The sequence below is a fragment of the Camelus ferus genome, chromosome 27, assembly GCF_009834535.1.
Source record: "Camelus ferus isolate YT-003-E chromosome 27, BCGSAC_Cfer_1.0, whole genome shotgun sequence".
In the NCBI taxonomy this organism is placed as follows: domain Eukaryota; kingdom Metazoa; phylum Chordata; class Mammalia; order Artiodactyla; family Camelidae; genus Camelus; species Camelus ferus.
This window is the reverse complement of record NC_045722.1, coordinates 23,424,299-23,440,798: the sequence shown is the minus strand read 5'-3', so window position 1 is coordinate 23,440,798 and position 16,500 is coordinate 23,424,299. Positions and strand designations below refer to the sequence as shown.

The following is a 16,500-nucleotide window of genomic DNA, read 5'->3' as shown; positions in this document are numbered from 1 at the left end:
GCTGTGGACCGCAGCCCCTGGGAAGCCTGGCGCCCCCGACGGACACCAAGGCCACGGAGAAGGAGAAGAAGCCGCCCACAGCGACCACCAAGGGGGGCAGAGGAAAAGGAAAAGGCAAGAAGAAAGGGAAGGTGAAAGAGGAGGTGGAGGAAGAAACAGACCCCCGGAAGCTCGAGCTGCTGAACTGGGTGCGTGGGCCTCGAAGCCAGTCACCCTCCTCTGCGGGAAGGGATAGACCTTGTTGCCTTTGCTACAGCCCTACCAGGGGCCCTGAGCCCAGGAGGCAGTGGTGAAGCATCCAATACTGATCAGTATTTCAGGGGGCTGTTAGGGTGTCCCAGTCGCCGAGCATCCCTGCTGTGAGAGAGAACAAAACCACTTGGAAAGGAGGCCTGGGCACCTTGCCCAGCAGTGCCTCTCTCTGACTGGCAGACACGCAGGTGTTTGATGCGGGGAAACAAACCGATAGTTACCGAATGCATGCAACTCAGGAACTAAAGTCGGAGCCCATGGTTGGGATGTAGGGGTAACTACAGTCGGCTGGGCCGGGACGCCAAGCCACACATCACCTGGTGGTTCCAAGCTTGAGGCTGTCAGGACACAGCAGGACAGGTGCTGGGCCTTTCTGGTGCTCTGTGACTGGCGTCATCGTAGTCACTCACCCTGGTGGCACATGGCCTATAGGGGACGGGGCACAGAGGGAGGGGAGGGAGTCATTCTCATTCACGGAAACAAACTCCCTGCAGAAGGCTTCACAATATTCCGAGTTGTATCATTGTTAGACAGAGACATGCAGGTTCTATTATTGTTAAAGGAAACAGACGTAAGTGATAAATCATAGTATAAATCATAGTATATACAATGTTACGCTCCACCAGCTCAGAAAGCAATGTTTATGGAGATTGGAGTTTGCAGATTTAAGTACTGAATGCAATCTTGTTTTTGTTTTTTAAATTAAAAAAAAAATTTAGGGGAGGTAATTAGGTTTATTTATCTATGTATTTAATGGAAATACTGGGGATTGAACCCAGGACCTCATTATTTATCTATGTATTTAATGGAAGTACTGGGGATTGAACCCAGGACCTCAGCTATACCCTCCCCCATTGCAATTTTATTTTAAAAAGAATGCAACAACTTACATGGTGTTTCTTTCTCATGTTTATATTACAACTAAATCAACTAATCAACTCTTTTATTTACTTTTTTTTTTTTCACCCTGGAAACTGGAGAGCAATGCCAGTTTGGCTGTAATTTTGAATCCTTTCCAATTTGTTTTTAATGTGTCAAACTTTGATGCATTAATAAGACACGTGGGGGCAAACCAAGGAGGAAGGAGAGGGGCGATGGGGAGTGTTTACTCGGGACAAAGAGCAAAGAGAGCCTTGTGCAGATGTTCTAGGCTGTGAGGCATGGGTTGAGGGGGACACCCTCACACCTTGCTCTTGGGATCGCACAGGTGAACGCTCTGGAGCAGGCCATGCTGGACGCACTGGTCCTCGATCGCGTGGACTTCGTGAAGCTCCTGATTGAAAATGGAGTCAACATGCAGCATTTTCTCACCATCCCGAGACTGGAAGAGCTGTACAACACGGTGAGAGTTCCAGGAGGAGGGAGAGCGAGGGAAGCTAGCCCTCTAGATGTACTTACGATGGATGCACAAACGCGCTCTGTGAGCATCCCCATCAGAACACGGCTTCAGCTGGAGACCCATCATTGAACAGCAACTGTTCTCACCTGACACCGGCCAGCAGAGGCTCCCATCCTTACCAACCTCCGCCAGGCTGGCCAGCCGCTTCTATCTGTAGTATTAACTCAGAGGTGGTCCGTGAGGACTAGTTTATATGTGACATAATCCAGCTCCCGAAATTAATAGCTGAGTGAAAAGTTACCCGGGTGAGCCCTCATGAGTTCCTGGGGACTCCCACTTTTGATGAGGCTTTGATGAAAAATGTAAAACTAAGTTTTCACAGCAAAGAGCTCCAGATACTAGAAGGAAAGTGCATAAAATCCTTGTGGCTTGTCTTATTACAATGTGAATTTGCTTTTCCTTCCCTGTTCTGAAAAGTTAAGTAGCCCAAGTGGTCCTTGGCGGTGGCTTGCTAAAACTCAGGGAACTCTTAACACATTATTGTACATCAGAAGATGCTCTTTAAAATCATTCGATAAAAGACATTTAACATATTTCTGAACATGCAAGATACTTCTTAGCCACAACCAGTCCTGTCCCGTAAAAGAAATGGGCTGCGAGTGGGTTACCTCCCAAATCTCACAATTCATTAATTCTAGAAAGTAGAATAGGGTTTTGCTCCAAGACTTAAAAGAGGAAAGAAAACATATTTATTATGGCTGAATGTTTCTCTTTCAGAGACTGGGTCCACCAAACACACTTCATTTGCTGGTGAGGGATGTAAAAAAGGTCAGTCTGCTCTGGTGTTTTTATTTGTTGTTTTTTTTTTTTTTAAGTCTGCTGTTTTATCATCATTTACCTGTTGACATCTTTCAATAGGACATTTTTTAAAGTAATTTTTAAATTTCCAAGTGTATTGTCATCTTATTGGAGGCATAAAAAATAATGAGTTCCTCTCTCCAGAAAAAGAGTTTACTTTAAAAAAAAAAATGTTTTATCTTCTTTAAGTGTAATGTTCATCCCACACACGATGGGTGGGCACTGAGTGCCTGATTACAAGTTGGCACCGTTACCAAGGCAGGGGCCCTGGCCGGGGCGGGCTCCTTCCTGTTCCCCTGCTTCTCCATGGTCTGCATCTCCTTTAAGATCTGCCCCTCACTCCCTTCCTGAGCCTCTTTCCAGAAGTCCTAGCAGGCCTGGCCTCACATCAGTGTGCATGTTCTGTGGACTGGGGCAGTTGTGTTGCTCTGACCCTTTCGGTGTCCTCGTTAGTAAGTAAGAGAAGCTTTCTCCCCTTCCCAGAGCTGCCAACGACGGCCAGTCCATGTTCCTGTAAGGCCCGGCGAGTTCACTGTTCTGCTGTTTCTTGAGTCATGTCGCCACAGGCTGGAGAATCAAACCGGGTTAACACAGAGTGACTCATGCCTCCAGAACGCAGCCCCGGGCGGGCAGAGTGCAGGACGTGTGTTCCTGTTCTGAGCAAGAGGAAAGAACTCCAGGGAGAGAGTGGGGCCTTCGGTCAGAGTCCCAGATTGTCTATCACACTTCATACAAATATCTAATTCGAATACTGTGAGAATTTGGCTTTTACGACCAACACTCTGGATCAGAGCAGAATCAGTGGCGCAAGGAACCATTAGGGACCAGTGCCCTCGGTTCCCACTTTCCCAGATTTCTTAGATTGGGAAGTGCTCACGTTGAAAAGCCACAGCTGTTCAAGTTCAGATTTCACCCGGATGGCTTCAGTAATCTTCCCTGTACTACTCAGGCATAAGAAAAGAATAAAATAAGGCCATTTGCAGCAACATGGATGGACCTTGAGATGATCATACTAAGTGAAGTAAGTCAGAGAAAAACAGATATCACATGATATCACTTATATGTAGAATCTAAAAAAATAAAATGACACAAACGAACTTACTTACAAAACAGAAACAGACTCACAGATGTAGAGAACCAAAGGGGAAAGGGCGAGGCATAAATTAGGCATTTGGGATTAGCAGATACAAACTACTATATATAGAATAGATAAAAAGTAAGGACCTACTGTATAGCACAGGGAACTATATTCAATATCTTTTGTAACTAATGAAAAAGAATATGCGAAGGAATATATGTGTGTATGTATATGAATAACATTCTCTCCTACCCTTCCCAGCCACAGGGTGCCCCCACTTAAGCTCCTCCCACATCTTATGAAGTTCAAGCTCCTTCTAAGAAACTTGCACCCACTGGGCCCATCACGTCCCCACCAAGTGGGATACATGCCAGACACTCACGTGTTTTGCCCTATGCCCTGCTCTCGTGTGCAGTGCTGTCCCCTACTGCCCCTGCTCCGCCTGCTCCTGCCTGCCTCATTGTCACCTTCTCCGGGAAGCCCTTTCTCACCCTCCACCTGCCCACCCAGGCAGAGTGGGGCCTGAACACGCTCCTGCGTCAGGGCTGTTGGTGACTTTGCCCTCGTGCCCCGAAACAGCAAGCTCCCCAAGGCAGCACTGTATCCCCTTATCCCCTTATGTGGAATCCCTGACTTGGTCAAGGCTCACGATAGGGGCTGAACAAATTTGCAACACTGGAGTGAAGGATTTAGTCCTTCTGTAAAGGGAGGACTTTTGGAAGGTGTCATCTCCATGGGATGGACCCCAGGTTTCCACCATCATTTTAGCCATATGAAATTAACCAAGCAATAAACAGCACATAGCAGAAAATCCTTAGAGTGGGCTGGCCAGCTCTGCCTCCTGGACAAGCCAGCTGCCCGGGGACAGGAGCGACGGACTCACAGGTGCATGGATGCCTCTCTTAGCATTTCTCCTCCCCACCCACACACTGCCTTACCTCAATTTACCTACTTCTGTTCTGTGACAGAACGCTGCTCCTCCCCCTGACTTCTGGTCACATCAGGTCGTTTGTAGTGTTTGTGTTCTTCCTGAAATCAGACAGGTGCCCCAGAAAGTCCCAGAGGCCCACGGGGAGCTTTCATTAGAAACATCCCAGCCCCGGGGCTGTTCTGTCCTTCCATGGTTCTCCTGCCTGCACCACTGGCCACTTCCTCTGGCAGAGAATCTGGTCACCAGGCCACCAAAGCTGGCTTCTCCCCTGCGAGCAGCTATCAAAACACCTTCTCAACAAAACTAATCTACTCTTACAAAGAAATCTCACACCAGCTGCCCCATCTTTCCACTACACTTACACATGCACATCTCAAGCCATTGCAGCCAAGAGCAAGCCCGTCCTCTACCCTATGGCCTCATGAGTTTCTAACTATTCACTGGGAGGGTTTAACCCGTTGTCTGCCTCCATCATACGGTGATAGGCTGAGTACCGTTTAATGCCCTGTTGGTTACATGAACTTCCACGTCATGGGCAGGAAGGACCACTATGCCTGAGCTATGCAATGAGGTCCACGCTGCACATCCACCCTTTCAAGGGCCTGAGACACAGCTGCTTTTCTTACAGGGCAACCTCCCTCCCGATTACCACATCAGCCTCATAGACATCGGGCTCGTGCTGGAGTACCTCATGGGAGGGGCCTACCGCTGCAACTACACGCGGAAAAGCTTCCGGACCCTTTACAACAACTTGTTTGGACCCAAGAGGGTAGAACTAAGCGAACGGGTGGTGTTCTGTGGTTCCTGGAGTCCCAAGTGGTTCCTTGCTCCCCTTCTCACTAGCTCATCACCCCATCCCCCAGGCACACCTGCCTGCAGTGACTCTCAGATGTGAGGCCTCACGGTCCCTATGGATGCTAAGTCTTCACCGCATGCCTGCATCCCCTAACACGTCGGGCTGCGCAGTCCACTTGCGTCTGCCCCCATCTCCTGTCCACGTGGGCTCCCACGTCTCTGCCTTCTCCCATCCAGCCTCCCACTGGGACCACCCTAATCCTCAGAAGCCGGGGACCTGACAGTGCAGCCCCTGCTCAAAAACTCTCGGTGCTCCCCACCACCTGAAGACTCACCATCTAGTCCATTATCACAGCATCCAATGCTCTCCCACGGCCGTCCCCACCCTGTCATGGGAGACCAAGTGCCCCTGCCCAAATCAGCCATGTCTTCCCTGGATCAAAACCCCACATGGATCGCAAGCCCAACTCCAATCCACGATCCTCCGTGAAGCCCTGCCCTCAGCCCCACGTAGAGCCCCGTCCTTCTGTGTCTGCATTTCCATTTGTGAACTTCTCTGGTTCTACCTGAAATGGGGGTCACGTGTCTGCAAATCTGTGTCCTCACCTGACCTGGGCGGACGGAAGCATAAGTCTCCAGTGACAGCATTTCCTTTCCTTGGATATTGTCCTTAATTGTTAACAATGCAAAGTACTTTTTAATCTGTTATTATTGCTGTTAACAATATTACTCATGCACAGCTCACAGTACTATAATGTTAGTTATCTGATTCAATTGATTTTTTTCCTCCCCTTTCTTCACGCAGCCTAAAGCGCTAAAACTTCTGGGAATGGAAGTAAGTAGGACGTGTTTCTAATGGTTTTATGACATCATGGTCCAATAGATACAGCCTTCTATGGTGGGTGATTGTTTAACATAAAATTGAATGAGTTTGTTTTCCCTGAATAAATCCACCACACGACACATCAAAATTCACTTGGATGATTTAGTCAAATTACATGAAAAGATCATAGACATTTCTTTAAAAGATAAAAGCCACCCAATTCATTTTTATTAAACTGAAGAACAGATGAGTACCCCGCTATTGTTGGCATAATTTTCCCCAGTGGTTTTTAAAAGTGTTCTGGAAATTGTACCACATGAAAAAAGAAAGAAAGAAAGAATACCTCAAAAGGGGAGAAAATTATTATTGACAAAAAATATTTTGTATCTAGAAAACCCAGGAAAATCAACAAATTTTCCTCATCATTGGACAAAAGTATCCAGAAGTAACCTTAACAAGGAAGCTTGAGAACAAAGCACTAGACATGAAAATATATAAACGGGTGGAAGAAATACCGTAACACAGAACATTAAGACTGACTGTTGTAAAGACTCTTCTCAAATAAATTCATGAGTCAAATAGCATCCCAATTTCCATATGGACTCAGGGTAGAAGGTTTTGGTTCTGGGTTCAGGGTTGACACTGACCTTCAGCATGGCAGCGTCGCTTTGCTGGAGTTGTGTTCCTAGAAGGGTTATGATGTGCAGTTTCCTAATTCCATGCTCTCTCAGATTGGTCATATCATGTCAGGTCTATGCATTGGGTGAAGGTGTGGTAGAACTCTCCTGTAAAATAGCCTAGTCCCAGTCCTGTTTTTAGGAGCATATTTTTCACTACGTTTATAATAACTTTTTTTTTTAATAGAGATACTAGGGATTGAACCCAGGACCTCATGCATGCTGAGCGTGCGCTCTACCACTGGGCTATACACTCCCCTGTTTCTCTTTCTCTTGTTGATTTGGGGCACTTCTTGCACTGGAGGGAAGTTAGTCCCTTGTTGGTTACATTCTCTCTCTAACAATCTTAGAATTATTTTAAGAGAATTTATGTATAATTAATATTTTAATAATGTAATATACTATTGAAAGGTAGGCTTTAAAGGGTTTCTGTTTTACAATATTTCATTAGCCCTTAGTGGAATTTTCTTTGATTTGATATATTCTTGAAAATAGAGCTATATTTATTTTTTAATATGTATAACATCAGTTTTTAACCCGATGAAGACCAACCTTCCCTAAATTACCAAAACTTTAGTTTTACTGGGACAAATTAGAAAATTAGAACAAAAACATTTAAATCCAAGGCAAGAGACGATAGTTTCCAAAAAAATGCCATAACTGGTCATAATGAGGTTATAAAACTTGGGTCAGTTCATGAACAACATGTGATAGTAATTGGAGAGCCAGGCCCCCCACCCCAGCCCCAATCACTCCAGCCATGTGAATGTGGGCAAATTATTCAGACTTTGGGCCACAACTTCCTCCTATGGGGGACTGGAAGAAATTCACAAACTCTCAGAATCACAGTAAGAATAAACGTAGATAATTGATGAGAACGCTGTTTGCAAAAGAGCAAATATCCATTTCTGTTATTCCATTGGGGACTGAAGTCTTAGCCTGGAATAGTCTCAGCCCCATATATTTCGCTGTCAATCCCAAGTTTCACCCCACATCTCTCTCAGTCGTGACACTCCTTCCTTTCGGACTCTGCTCCATTTTCAGAACAGTCCCCTGCCACCCCTCTAGGAAACAGGAAATGTTGGTCTTCCATTTAGAGTACAGCCATGAAAAGACAAAGCTCACTCAACATGGGAACGTTTGCTTCCTTGAACCATTGTGGGGAAACATAAGACATTTTTCTCCATTCTCTTTTACGTTTTTCCTATTAATCTCCAGTTCAGCTGTGTCTGGTAAATGAGTGTTGATATTGGACTATTTCCCTGAGGAAATAAGCTGTGGGCTTTATCTCTCCCACAGTGAGATTCATATTTAAGTGTTTTCTTTGTCTGAGTTTTATAGCATCCCTTCCATTTTTAGAGGCTTGTGGGGAAAAAAAAGACCCTTCCAACTCAGGGGTCTAAACTCTTCCAACAGTAGCATGCCTTTTCAGTTCATTTGGTTTTCAATGTTTGACTTGTCATAATAAACATGAGCATCTTTTCAAAAGAATTAGTAGACCAAGTGGAAACCATAGATGTGCTTAAGTCCCTCTGTCCCCTCGGACAGAGAGGTTGCCCTCTCCCCAGTGGTCCTGAAAGCCTTCGTTTATGGGAGAACCATGGAAAATGTGCTCCTCTCCCCTCAGGACGATGAGCCTCCAGCCAAAGGGAAGAAGAAGAAGAAGAAGAAAAAGGAGGAGGAGGTCGACATCGACGTGGACGACCCTGCCGTGAGCCGATTCCAGTACCCCTTCCACGAGCTGATGGTCTGGGCCGTGCTGATGAAACGCCAGAAGATGGCGGTGTTCCTCTGGCAGCGAGGCGAGGAGAGCATGGCCAAGGCGCTGGTGGCCTGCAAGCTCTACAAGTCCATGGCCCACGAGTCCTCGGAGAGCGAGCTGGTGGATGACATCTCCCAGGACCTGGACAACAACTCAAAGTTAGTGTCTGCCGGGAATCGAAGAACCGGGGAGACTCTCATCCTGAGTGCTGGCCCTTGGCAGGGAAGGCGGGCAAACTCACTTCTCACTTAAGCACAGTTAACGTTTACAGCTTGTTCGTAAATTGCTTTGTCCACCACGTTGGGGGACACGGCGGGCTGGTGTCGTGGATGGTAAAAGAATTGACCAGAAACAGAGAAGTTTAAGAAACAAAGGAAGAGTTGAATAGATACGCGGCTGCAGGCGAAGCGGGCCACACAGACGAGAGGTGCCAGTGTGTGCGCTGGGGTGAACGTGCGGGGTCTTTTATCGGGGTGGGGGGGGTTCGTGTACTGGTACCTGACTGGTTACAACTGAGGTTAAGACTTGTCAGGGGCTATTCTAAATAACAGGATTTATGACTCCAGTAAGGGCAGGGTGTGTAGTGAGGCCTGTCTGCCTGCGGTATTGTGAGATTAGCCATTTCCTAGGGTAGTTGGTCCTACCGGGGCAAGCACGCGTCAGGGAAAAATGCCCTTTTATTTCTTGTGAACGAACAGGGCAGGCACACGGAGGGTCCAGGAGTGGGGTTTGGGGTTTTATGGACTTCAAAGAGCATGAGCCAGCTCCACACACCGGGTCACTATTTTTCCTTCTGTCTCTCCGAGGGGTTTCCGGACTGGTTTTTGTTGACCACCTTCTTGTGCAAACCATGGAAACACAACCTTAACACAAAGACAATGAGACAGACTTTCCTAAGGAAGCACGCACTCAGAGGACTACAGCCTTAGTGAACCTGTGCCCTTGAACTTGACCTTCACAAGTACCTCTGGTTTTCTGGTCCCTATGGCGGGACAGGATGACTGCAGGGGGCTGGAGCTGGGTACTTCCCTTCCCCCAGTTTAGTTAGGGTCTGATAAAACACCAATAGGTTAAGCTCTGGTTAACTAGTTTCCCCTGAGGGCAGGCCTTGTTAAGAAGAACGGAAGGCTCTGGGCATGTTTCATGATGGCCCCTCTCCCCTCCCCCAGCTGGCCATTTGAGGGGATTCTTCTCCCATCTTCTGTGGGGGAACTTGGTGGGGCTCCCGGAGGTAAAACTCACAAGAGTGTGGACACACTTCTCTAAGGCTGGGTCCCCTGGAGTTACGAACTCGCAAACTTATCCTTGCTGGGCCACCAGCCGTTCGCCCATTACGGTTCAGGTCCCCCTACCTGGCCCTGGTCCCTGGGGTTTCTGCTGGTGGTTCTGCTCTGGGAAGCTGTGATTCTCAGTGTCCACGTGTCTTGCTTTCTCCAGTTTGGGGAACAGCAGTTTGCCCTGTGGCCTTAATCCTCTGATGACTCTAGGAAACTTCTGTTGCACTTTTTACTTGTTGTTGGGGACAGAGTGGCAACTTCCAAGTCCCTTAAGTGTGGGACCAGAAACCGGAAGTCCTGGTGCAACTTTATAGACACGTGAACTTGAATCCTATGCAGACACCTCTGCCAAAGTGTGACATCTTCATTTTGTGAACCACCCTACTTTTATCTGAACTTCTTTCTTTCTGTTTTTAAATGAAGGTACTGGGGATTGAATTCAGGGCCTTGTGCATGCTAAGCACGCTCTCTACCACTGAGCTTAACCCTCGCCGCCTCCCACCAACTGGATTTCTAAAATCATTAGCTGATTTTTAAACGTCAGGTAGTCAAGCCTCTCTATAAATAGGGAGATGCCCTCCTGCCTCCATGGATGGGACCTTCCTGGTGACCCTTGCAGCCTGTGGGACCTGAGACCTGAAGGTACTTCAGAAAGCATGCCTCTCCAGGGAACAGAGAAGGCCGTTCCCCCACACGTACTTCCTCCCTTTTTCTCATAACTGGCATAAAACTGTCTATAAAATGGAGAAACAAAAATACGTGGCCATATTTTAAACACATTCCACAAAAAATGTTGAATGACCAAGGAATGCTCAGGGCTGTCCTTAAATACTTGAATCAGGGTCGTGTGCACAGGAAGACATCTATGTTCACAATTCAGCTGTGTCACCTCCTCCACACAACCCTTGGCTCCCACCCCACACCCCACCTCCAGCAATTGGACCCTCCCAGCTCTGGGTTGCCAGGACAACCAGACCTTGTCTCCATCACAGCCCGGAGCATGCCTTATTGAAGCATTGCACACCTACTGAGAAAGGCACATGTGCATCACTTGTGGCTTGGGGTGGGTGGGTGTAGCTCAGTGGTGGAGCATGCACAACGTCCTGGGTTTAGCCCCCTGCACCCCTGTTAAAAAAATTGGGGCTTGATGATGGCTCACAAACAGAACACCCCAGTATGACCAGCATCCTCAAGAAACAGGACCCTACCTGTGTCAGCAGCCCTCCTGGGGCCACTTTCCAAGTCTGCATCTCCCCTCCCCAGCATAGCCACTGTTTCAACTTGCCACCCCACAGGTGCTGTTTTTAAACTTCCCTGTGCCATCTTTTCCATCTGCACTTGAGGGAAGACACTTTGTCTCTGCTCTGTCCCAGGACCTGAGGGGCAGACTTGGGGTCCACCTGCTCCATCTGCAGCAAGAGCGGTCAGACCCTCGCCCCGTGACTGCGCACCTCCAGAGATGTACCCGGGAGCTTCCCACTGGCCCGGGACTGGGAGTCCGAATGCCCGTGACGTTCTTGTGGGCACGGCACTGCCACAAAGAGCATGTGGCCCCTGCAGCCTCGCGCCGCCTCCCTCTCTCTCCCTGCAGGGACTTCGGCCAGCTGGCCGTGGAGCTCCTTGACCAGTCCTATAAGCACGACGAGCAGATTGCCATGAAACTGCTGACCTACGAGCTCAAGAACTGGAGCAACTCAACCTGCCTCAAACTGGCCGTGGCCGCCAAGCACCGGGACTTCATCGCTCACACGTGCAGTCAGATGCTGCTGACCGACATGTGGATGGGAAGGCTGCGGATGAGGAAGAACCCCGGCCTGAAGGTACGTGGAGCACCGCTGTCCAACCAGTCAGGACAGTCTGGGGACGAGTGACACCCGGGGGCACTGTCTGTCCGGCTGAGCTAAGCCATTCCTGGGGCTGAATTTCATTCACTGCTCAGAACAACCCAGGAAGGGAGACGCCATGACAGTCATTGTCTCAAATCTGGAGAGCCTGCAGCTCCGAGATGAAGTGACTCGCCTGGCATCTGAGCTATAGGGTGCGGGTCCAGCACCAGAACCCAGGTGGTCTAAGCCAACCTACAGTGTGACCTGCTTGCAGGCATGGGGTCCAGCCTGACTGGTCATGCAGCCCTGGGCCACCCACCCTGCCACTAAAGCAGACACCTGGCTCTGTTTCTATAGATTCTCTTACAACTTTGAAAGTGTCTCATATCATTTCAGTTGGCAATGTTTTCATTCTGCGGGGTTTGTGAGAAAATATGAAGCTGTGAAAGGGTTTGAAAAGGATTTAGTGGGTAGAAAATTGTCCTGTGAGCAAATCCTAGCACTGCTGTTTACTACTGTTAACTACTAGGTTATCTTAAGAAGAGATTTTCATCTTCAGATAAGCCACTCCATGATGGTGACAGGGTACTGATCTTGTGGGATTGCTGTCAGGATAAAGAAAAGACAGTCTGTGTTATACTGGGAGCCTGGTTCTGACAGACGGAAGGCACTCCATTTCTTTCTTTCTTTTTTTTTTTTTTTTTTTTTTGTAGTTCCATTTTTTTCTGTTTCATATATGTACTGTTCCTTGTTTCTAAGAACAGTTGAGAGTTTCAGCTTTTTAAACTTACATAGTTATCAAAGGAATAAAGCTAACCACAAGATAAGAATCATCAGAATGCAGTAATCCAATCATAAGGGACAGTCAAATGAAGGTACTCCATTTCTTGAAAGTATGAATGTGTCCCCTGACTGTCCAGTCCTACACAGGGCACTAAGCTGATGTTATACATAAGTTCAAATGCGAGTAAGTAACACCTCTCCCGTCCCCCCAGGAACTATGCATCTTAAAGTAAAGAACATGTCCTGCAAGAAACCACACAAAAGTTAAGTTTCAGTTATGATTTCAATTAAAATTCAGAGTGATTTTTGAGCAACTGGTAGAATGTCAAAAAGACTCTTTGGCCTTTGATACCGTGGACATCTTTCTTCAGTGGCACCAGAATTCTACATTAGAATTGCAGTCATGGCACGCCATGTGGCCGTACCATGGACAGTGCTTTGTACAGTAATAAAAATGTAAATACTTTTTATCGTTTCCATTTATTTATTTACTTATTTTTAAATTCTTGTTTCTCCCCCTTAATGAAAGCACTGGAGTTTGAACCCAGAACCTCACACACGCCAAGCACAAACTCTACCACTGAGCTATAGCCCCATTCCCAGTTTTCAGCTTTTAGAATAATCGCATAGACATGGCATTGAAGACTGAAATGCAATTCCTAGACACACTACAAAAGGTGGTGTTTGCATCACAAACTAATTACCTACGTGTATTTGAATCTGTTTCCAGACCATCCGGTCTGCTCCATTGTCGGGTCTATTCGTGTACCTGAACCACACGGTTTTAATTACTGATGTTTTTACAATACAGTTTTCAGTATATGGTAGATTAGTCTTTTTGTGTTATTCAGAGTAATGGATGACTGAGGGGAAATTGTGAAAAGTGACCACTGAGCATTGGGAACAGAGTTCAGTCTCAGAGACACACAGCACAGCACAGGTAAAAATGACGAGGGTTTCTGTCCATGGGCTACACCCTCCTTCTGCTGCCTCGGCTGAGCCCTTCAGTCCTACTCCCATGAGTCACATTTGTCTCGCAACTCTTGGTCCATATGCTCACAGCATTTAGATCTAAGTTATTTCCCTATATAACATTTTTGGTCTACTTCACTAGAGGTATCATTCTATTTTATTTATCTATTTACTTACTTAGTTTTACTCACTATATTTTACTTTAAAATTTTACCTGCTTTGAAATTCTTTGAAAGATCTTCCTTGTTGGTTGGGGTTTTTTGGGGGGGGGGGAGGGTAATTAAGTTTATTTATTTATTTAATGGAGGTACTGAGGATTGAACCCAGGACCTCGTGCAAAGCACATGCTCTACCCCTGAGCTATACCCTCCCCCATTCAATGTAAGATCTTTGCTTTTTAAGTCAAGATTCCACACAATAATGCTTGCTGTTCATCTAGAAAAAGTCAGCAATGTTCTTCAGTTTCTCACTGTCTGTTATTTTCCCAAGACATAAACCCAATCAGCCCTGGAACATCAGAGCAGAGACAGACCCGTTCTGGGGCTGAGATCACCGAGTCATACTGAAGTTCCTAATTTTGAAATTTTGCCTATACTGGGAAAACTGGGGGGAGCTGTTGTAGCTTAAAAATCCACTTTTCTCATCACACATAGGTTATAATGGGGATTCTTCTCCCACCCACCATCTTGTTTTTGGAATTTCGCACTTATGATGACTTCTCATATCAAACATCCAAGGAAAATGAAGACAGCAAAGAGAAAGAAGAAGAGAATATGGTCAGTGATGCCCTTGATCGTAAAAGTACCCACTGACTCTTGTTTTCAGAATGGTGGAGATTTCTCCTACCATGAATTTAGAAACCCCAGTAATCGGGGACATTTTTATAATCCTTTATTTTGGAAGGCGCCTGCCTGTTCAATACGATGCTGGGGTCCAGGCGTTTCCCACATGCTGAGCGCTGTGCTGTTTCTAGGACTCAGGTGCAGACGCAGGCTCGAGAAAGGGGGATGAGGAGAATGAACAAAAGAAGCAAAGAAGTGTCCCCATCGGGACCAAGATCTGTGAATTCTACAACGCTCCCATCGTGAAGTTCTGGTTTTACACGGTAAGGCTGCCCCTTCACATTTGCCACTGAGCATCTTTTGATCCTTAGATATGATAGAATCAAAAAAAAAAAAAGTCTGGGGATTAGGGGGTGATGGGTACAGCTCAATGGTAGAGCTCATGCTTAGCATGCACAAGGTCCTGGGTTCAGTCCCCAGTACCCCCATTTAAAAAAAAAAGAAGAAGAAACAAATAAAGAAACCTAATTATCCCTCCCCCCCAAAAGCCTTTTTTTAATTCTAAAAATTAAAAAATAAATAAGTGCTGCCTCTGGATGCAGGGGAGGGGGTTGGTCACAGGCTTTATAGCTTCCCAGGGGTTGTCGAGGCAGCCCAGCTTAGAGAACTCTCGCTCTGATCCCTCCGCAGAGACTAGATAGTGGGTACATGGGATGTTACCTGTATCCTGGTAAAAAACTTAAACAATCAGGGGCAGGTAGCTTTAAAAAAAAAAAAAAAAAAAAAGACTGCAAATCACAAATACAGAGTTGTTAGCATCACCCTCCCGACCTTCCCCCATTCCCCAAGACTCCAGGAGGGGCCAGCGGGGAACTGTGAAGCTGATTGTTCTTCATCTTCTGAGTGAATCAAGCTCAGTCGTCTTCAGACCACCTCCCTCCAGCTCATGCCTCACTCCCAGACATGTGCAAACCCTACATCTACAGAGATAGGGACCCTGTTGTGGGCACAGCGCGTCACAGACATGCCAGTGCTAACTGAGGGGGCTTTGGCACAACCGTGAGTGCCTGGACAGCCACCTTGTCATCATCATCCTCCCTTCCCACCTCCCACATCCATCAGTAGCGGAAAGATTCAGGGAGGAAACTGGCAAGCCAGGGAGGAGTAACATTTTCCAGTTTCCAGGAATGTAGAAGACGCACCGGCAAACGACTCAAAGTTTCCCCATGTATCATAATTTCACGCTACTTCGTAATTCTCCCACAAGGCCGATAGTCGCAACAAATAGATCTTCATTTAGAGAATGAACGGTCCACGCGCACCACCTTGCGCTAAATTCCAAAACGCCCCCGGACCGGCCTCAAAGTTCTCCGCGTGCCGCAGTGATGGGCGTGGGAGAGTCAGTGCCCCGGAAATGCAAAATGGGTTTTGAAGATGTGTCCACCTGGAAACAGAGTTTCAGAGCTTCCCCCACCCCCGCCCCCAGCACGTGCACTCTCCCCAGATGTCACTCACCGTCTCTGCCTTTCAGATCTCGTACCTGGGCTACCTGCTGCTGTTCAACTACGTCATCCTGGTGCGGATGGAGCGCTGGCCCTGCCTGCAGGAGTGGGTGGTCATCTCCTATATCGTGAGCCTGGCCTTAGAGAAAATACGGGAGGTGATGCTCTGCCGGCCGGCCCCAGCCTCGCCACTCCAATGTCGCTTCAACTCAGTGTAGCTTCTTATTGCCAGAAAGTGTCCCGCAGATCCTAAGTGCTGTGGAACCTGTCTTTCGTGGTGTCTCAATCCCTAGTTGATTCCATTGCTTCAGACCTATATGCCTTCTGCTTCCAACTGAATTTGAACTTGAAAGTCAAAGCACAAGGCAAAAAATAAGTGATGCTTGGTAATAAAAACAAGTCTGAGTGCCGATAAAAGCGGCAGTTGGTGCCGCCAGGGACCTGAGATAAACTAATTACTTCAACTGGCTACAAATTTTAGCTCAGTTTTCTGGGAGTTGAAAGTAGAAAGAGAGATGGAAGGGGTGACGTTTTTCCTGTAACTCAGGACTTTGAACTACATTGTGCTAGCCAGGCCTCCCCACACCCGAGGTGGGGATTCTCGTGCAAGTGGTGGACAGGCCAGGAGAGAGGATGGGGCTGGGCAGATGAGGGCTGGGCACACCCATGGGGTGAGAGCCTCTCGCGCCTCTGGGCAGACCACCAGATCACCTGCTGCAACCAGAGGGAACGAGGTTTTCAACTCAGCGTGGAAGAAAGGACGGACACCATCTCATACACAGCTGGCAACACAGGGGACTTAAAACCACATGTCACTCCAAGGGGACAACCTCTGCGGGTGGC

At 47.3% G+C, this 16,500-nt stretch overlaps 1 protein-coding gene across 3 annotated transcripts in view; it reads left to right on the top strand.

Moving 5' to 3' along the window:
* Positions 1–16,500, top strand: part of TRPM1 (transient receptor potential cation channel subfamily M member 1) — a 57,629-nt gene that overhangs the window by 14,177 nt on the left and 26,952 nt on the right. For all 3 annotated transcript variants that reach the window (XM_032469087.1, XM_032469088.1, XM_032469089.1), the window contains 10 exons: positions 15–188; positions 1,460–1,594; positions 2,369–2,419; positions 5,087–5,227; positions 6,059–6,088; positions 8,381–8,673; positions 11,384–11,612; positions 14,027–14,149; positions 14,347–14,478; positions 15,687–15,815. In XM_032469087.1, coding sequence (XP_032324978.1) covers positions 15–188; positions 1,460–1,594; positions 2,369–2,419; positions 5,087–5,227; positions 6,059–6,088; positions 8,381–8,673; positions 11,384–11,612; positions 14,027–14,149; positions 14,347–14,478; positions 15,687–15,815 — 1,437 coding nt within the window. The remainder of the gene's footprint in view (positions 1–14; positions 189–1,459; positions 1,595–2,368; positions 2,420–5,086; positions 5,228–6,058; positions 6,089–8,380; positions 8,674–11,383; positions 11,613–14,026; positions 14,150–14,346; positions 14,479–15,686; positions 15,816–16,500) is intronic.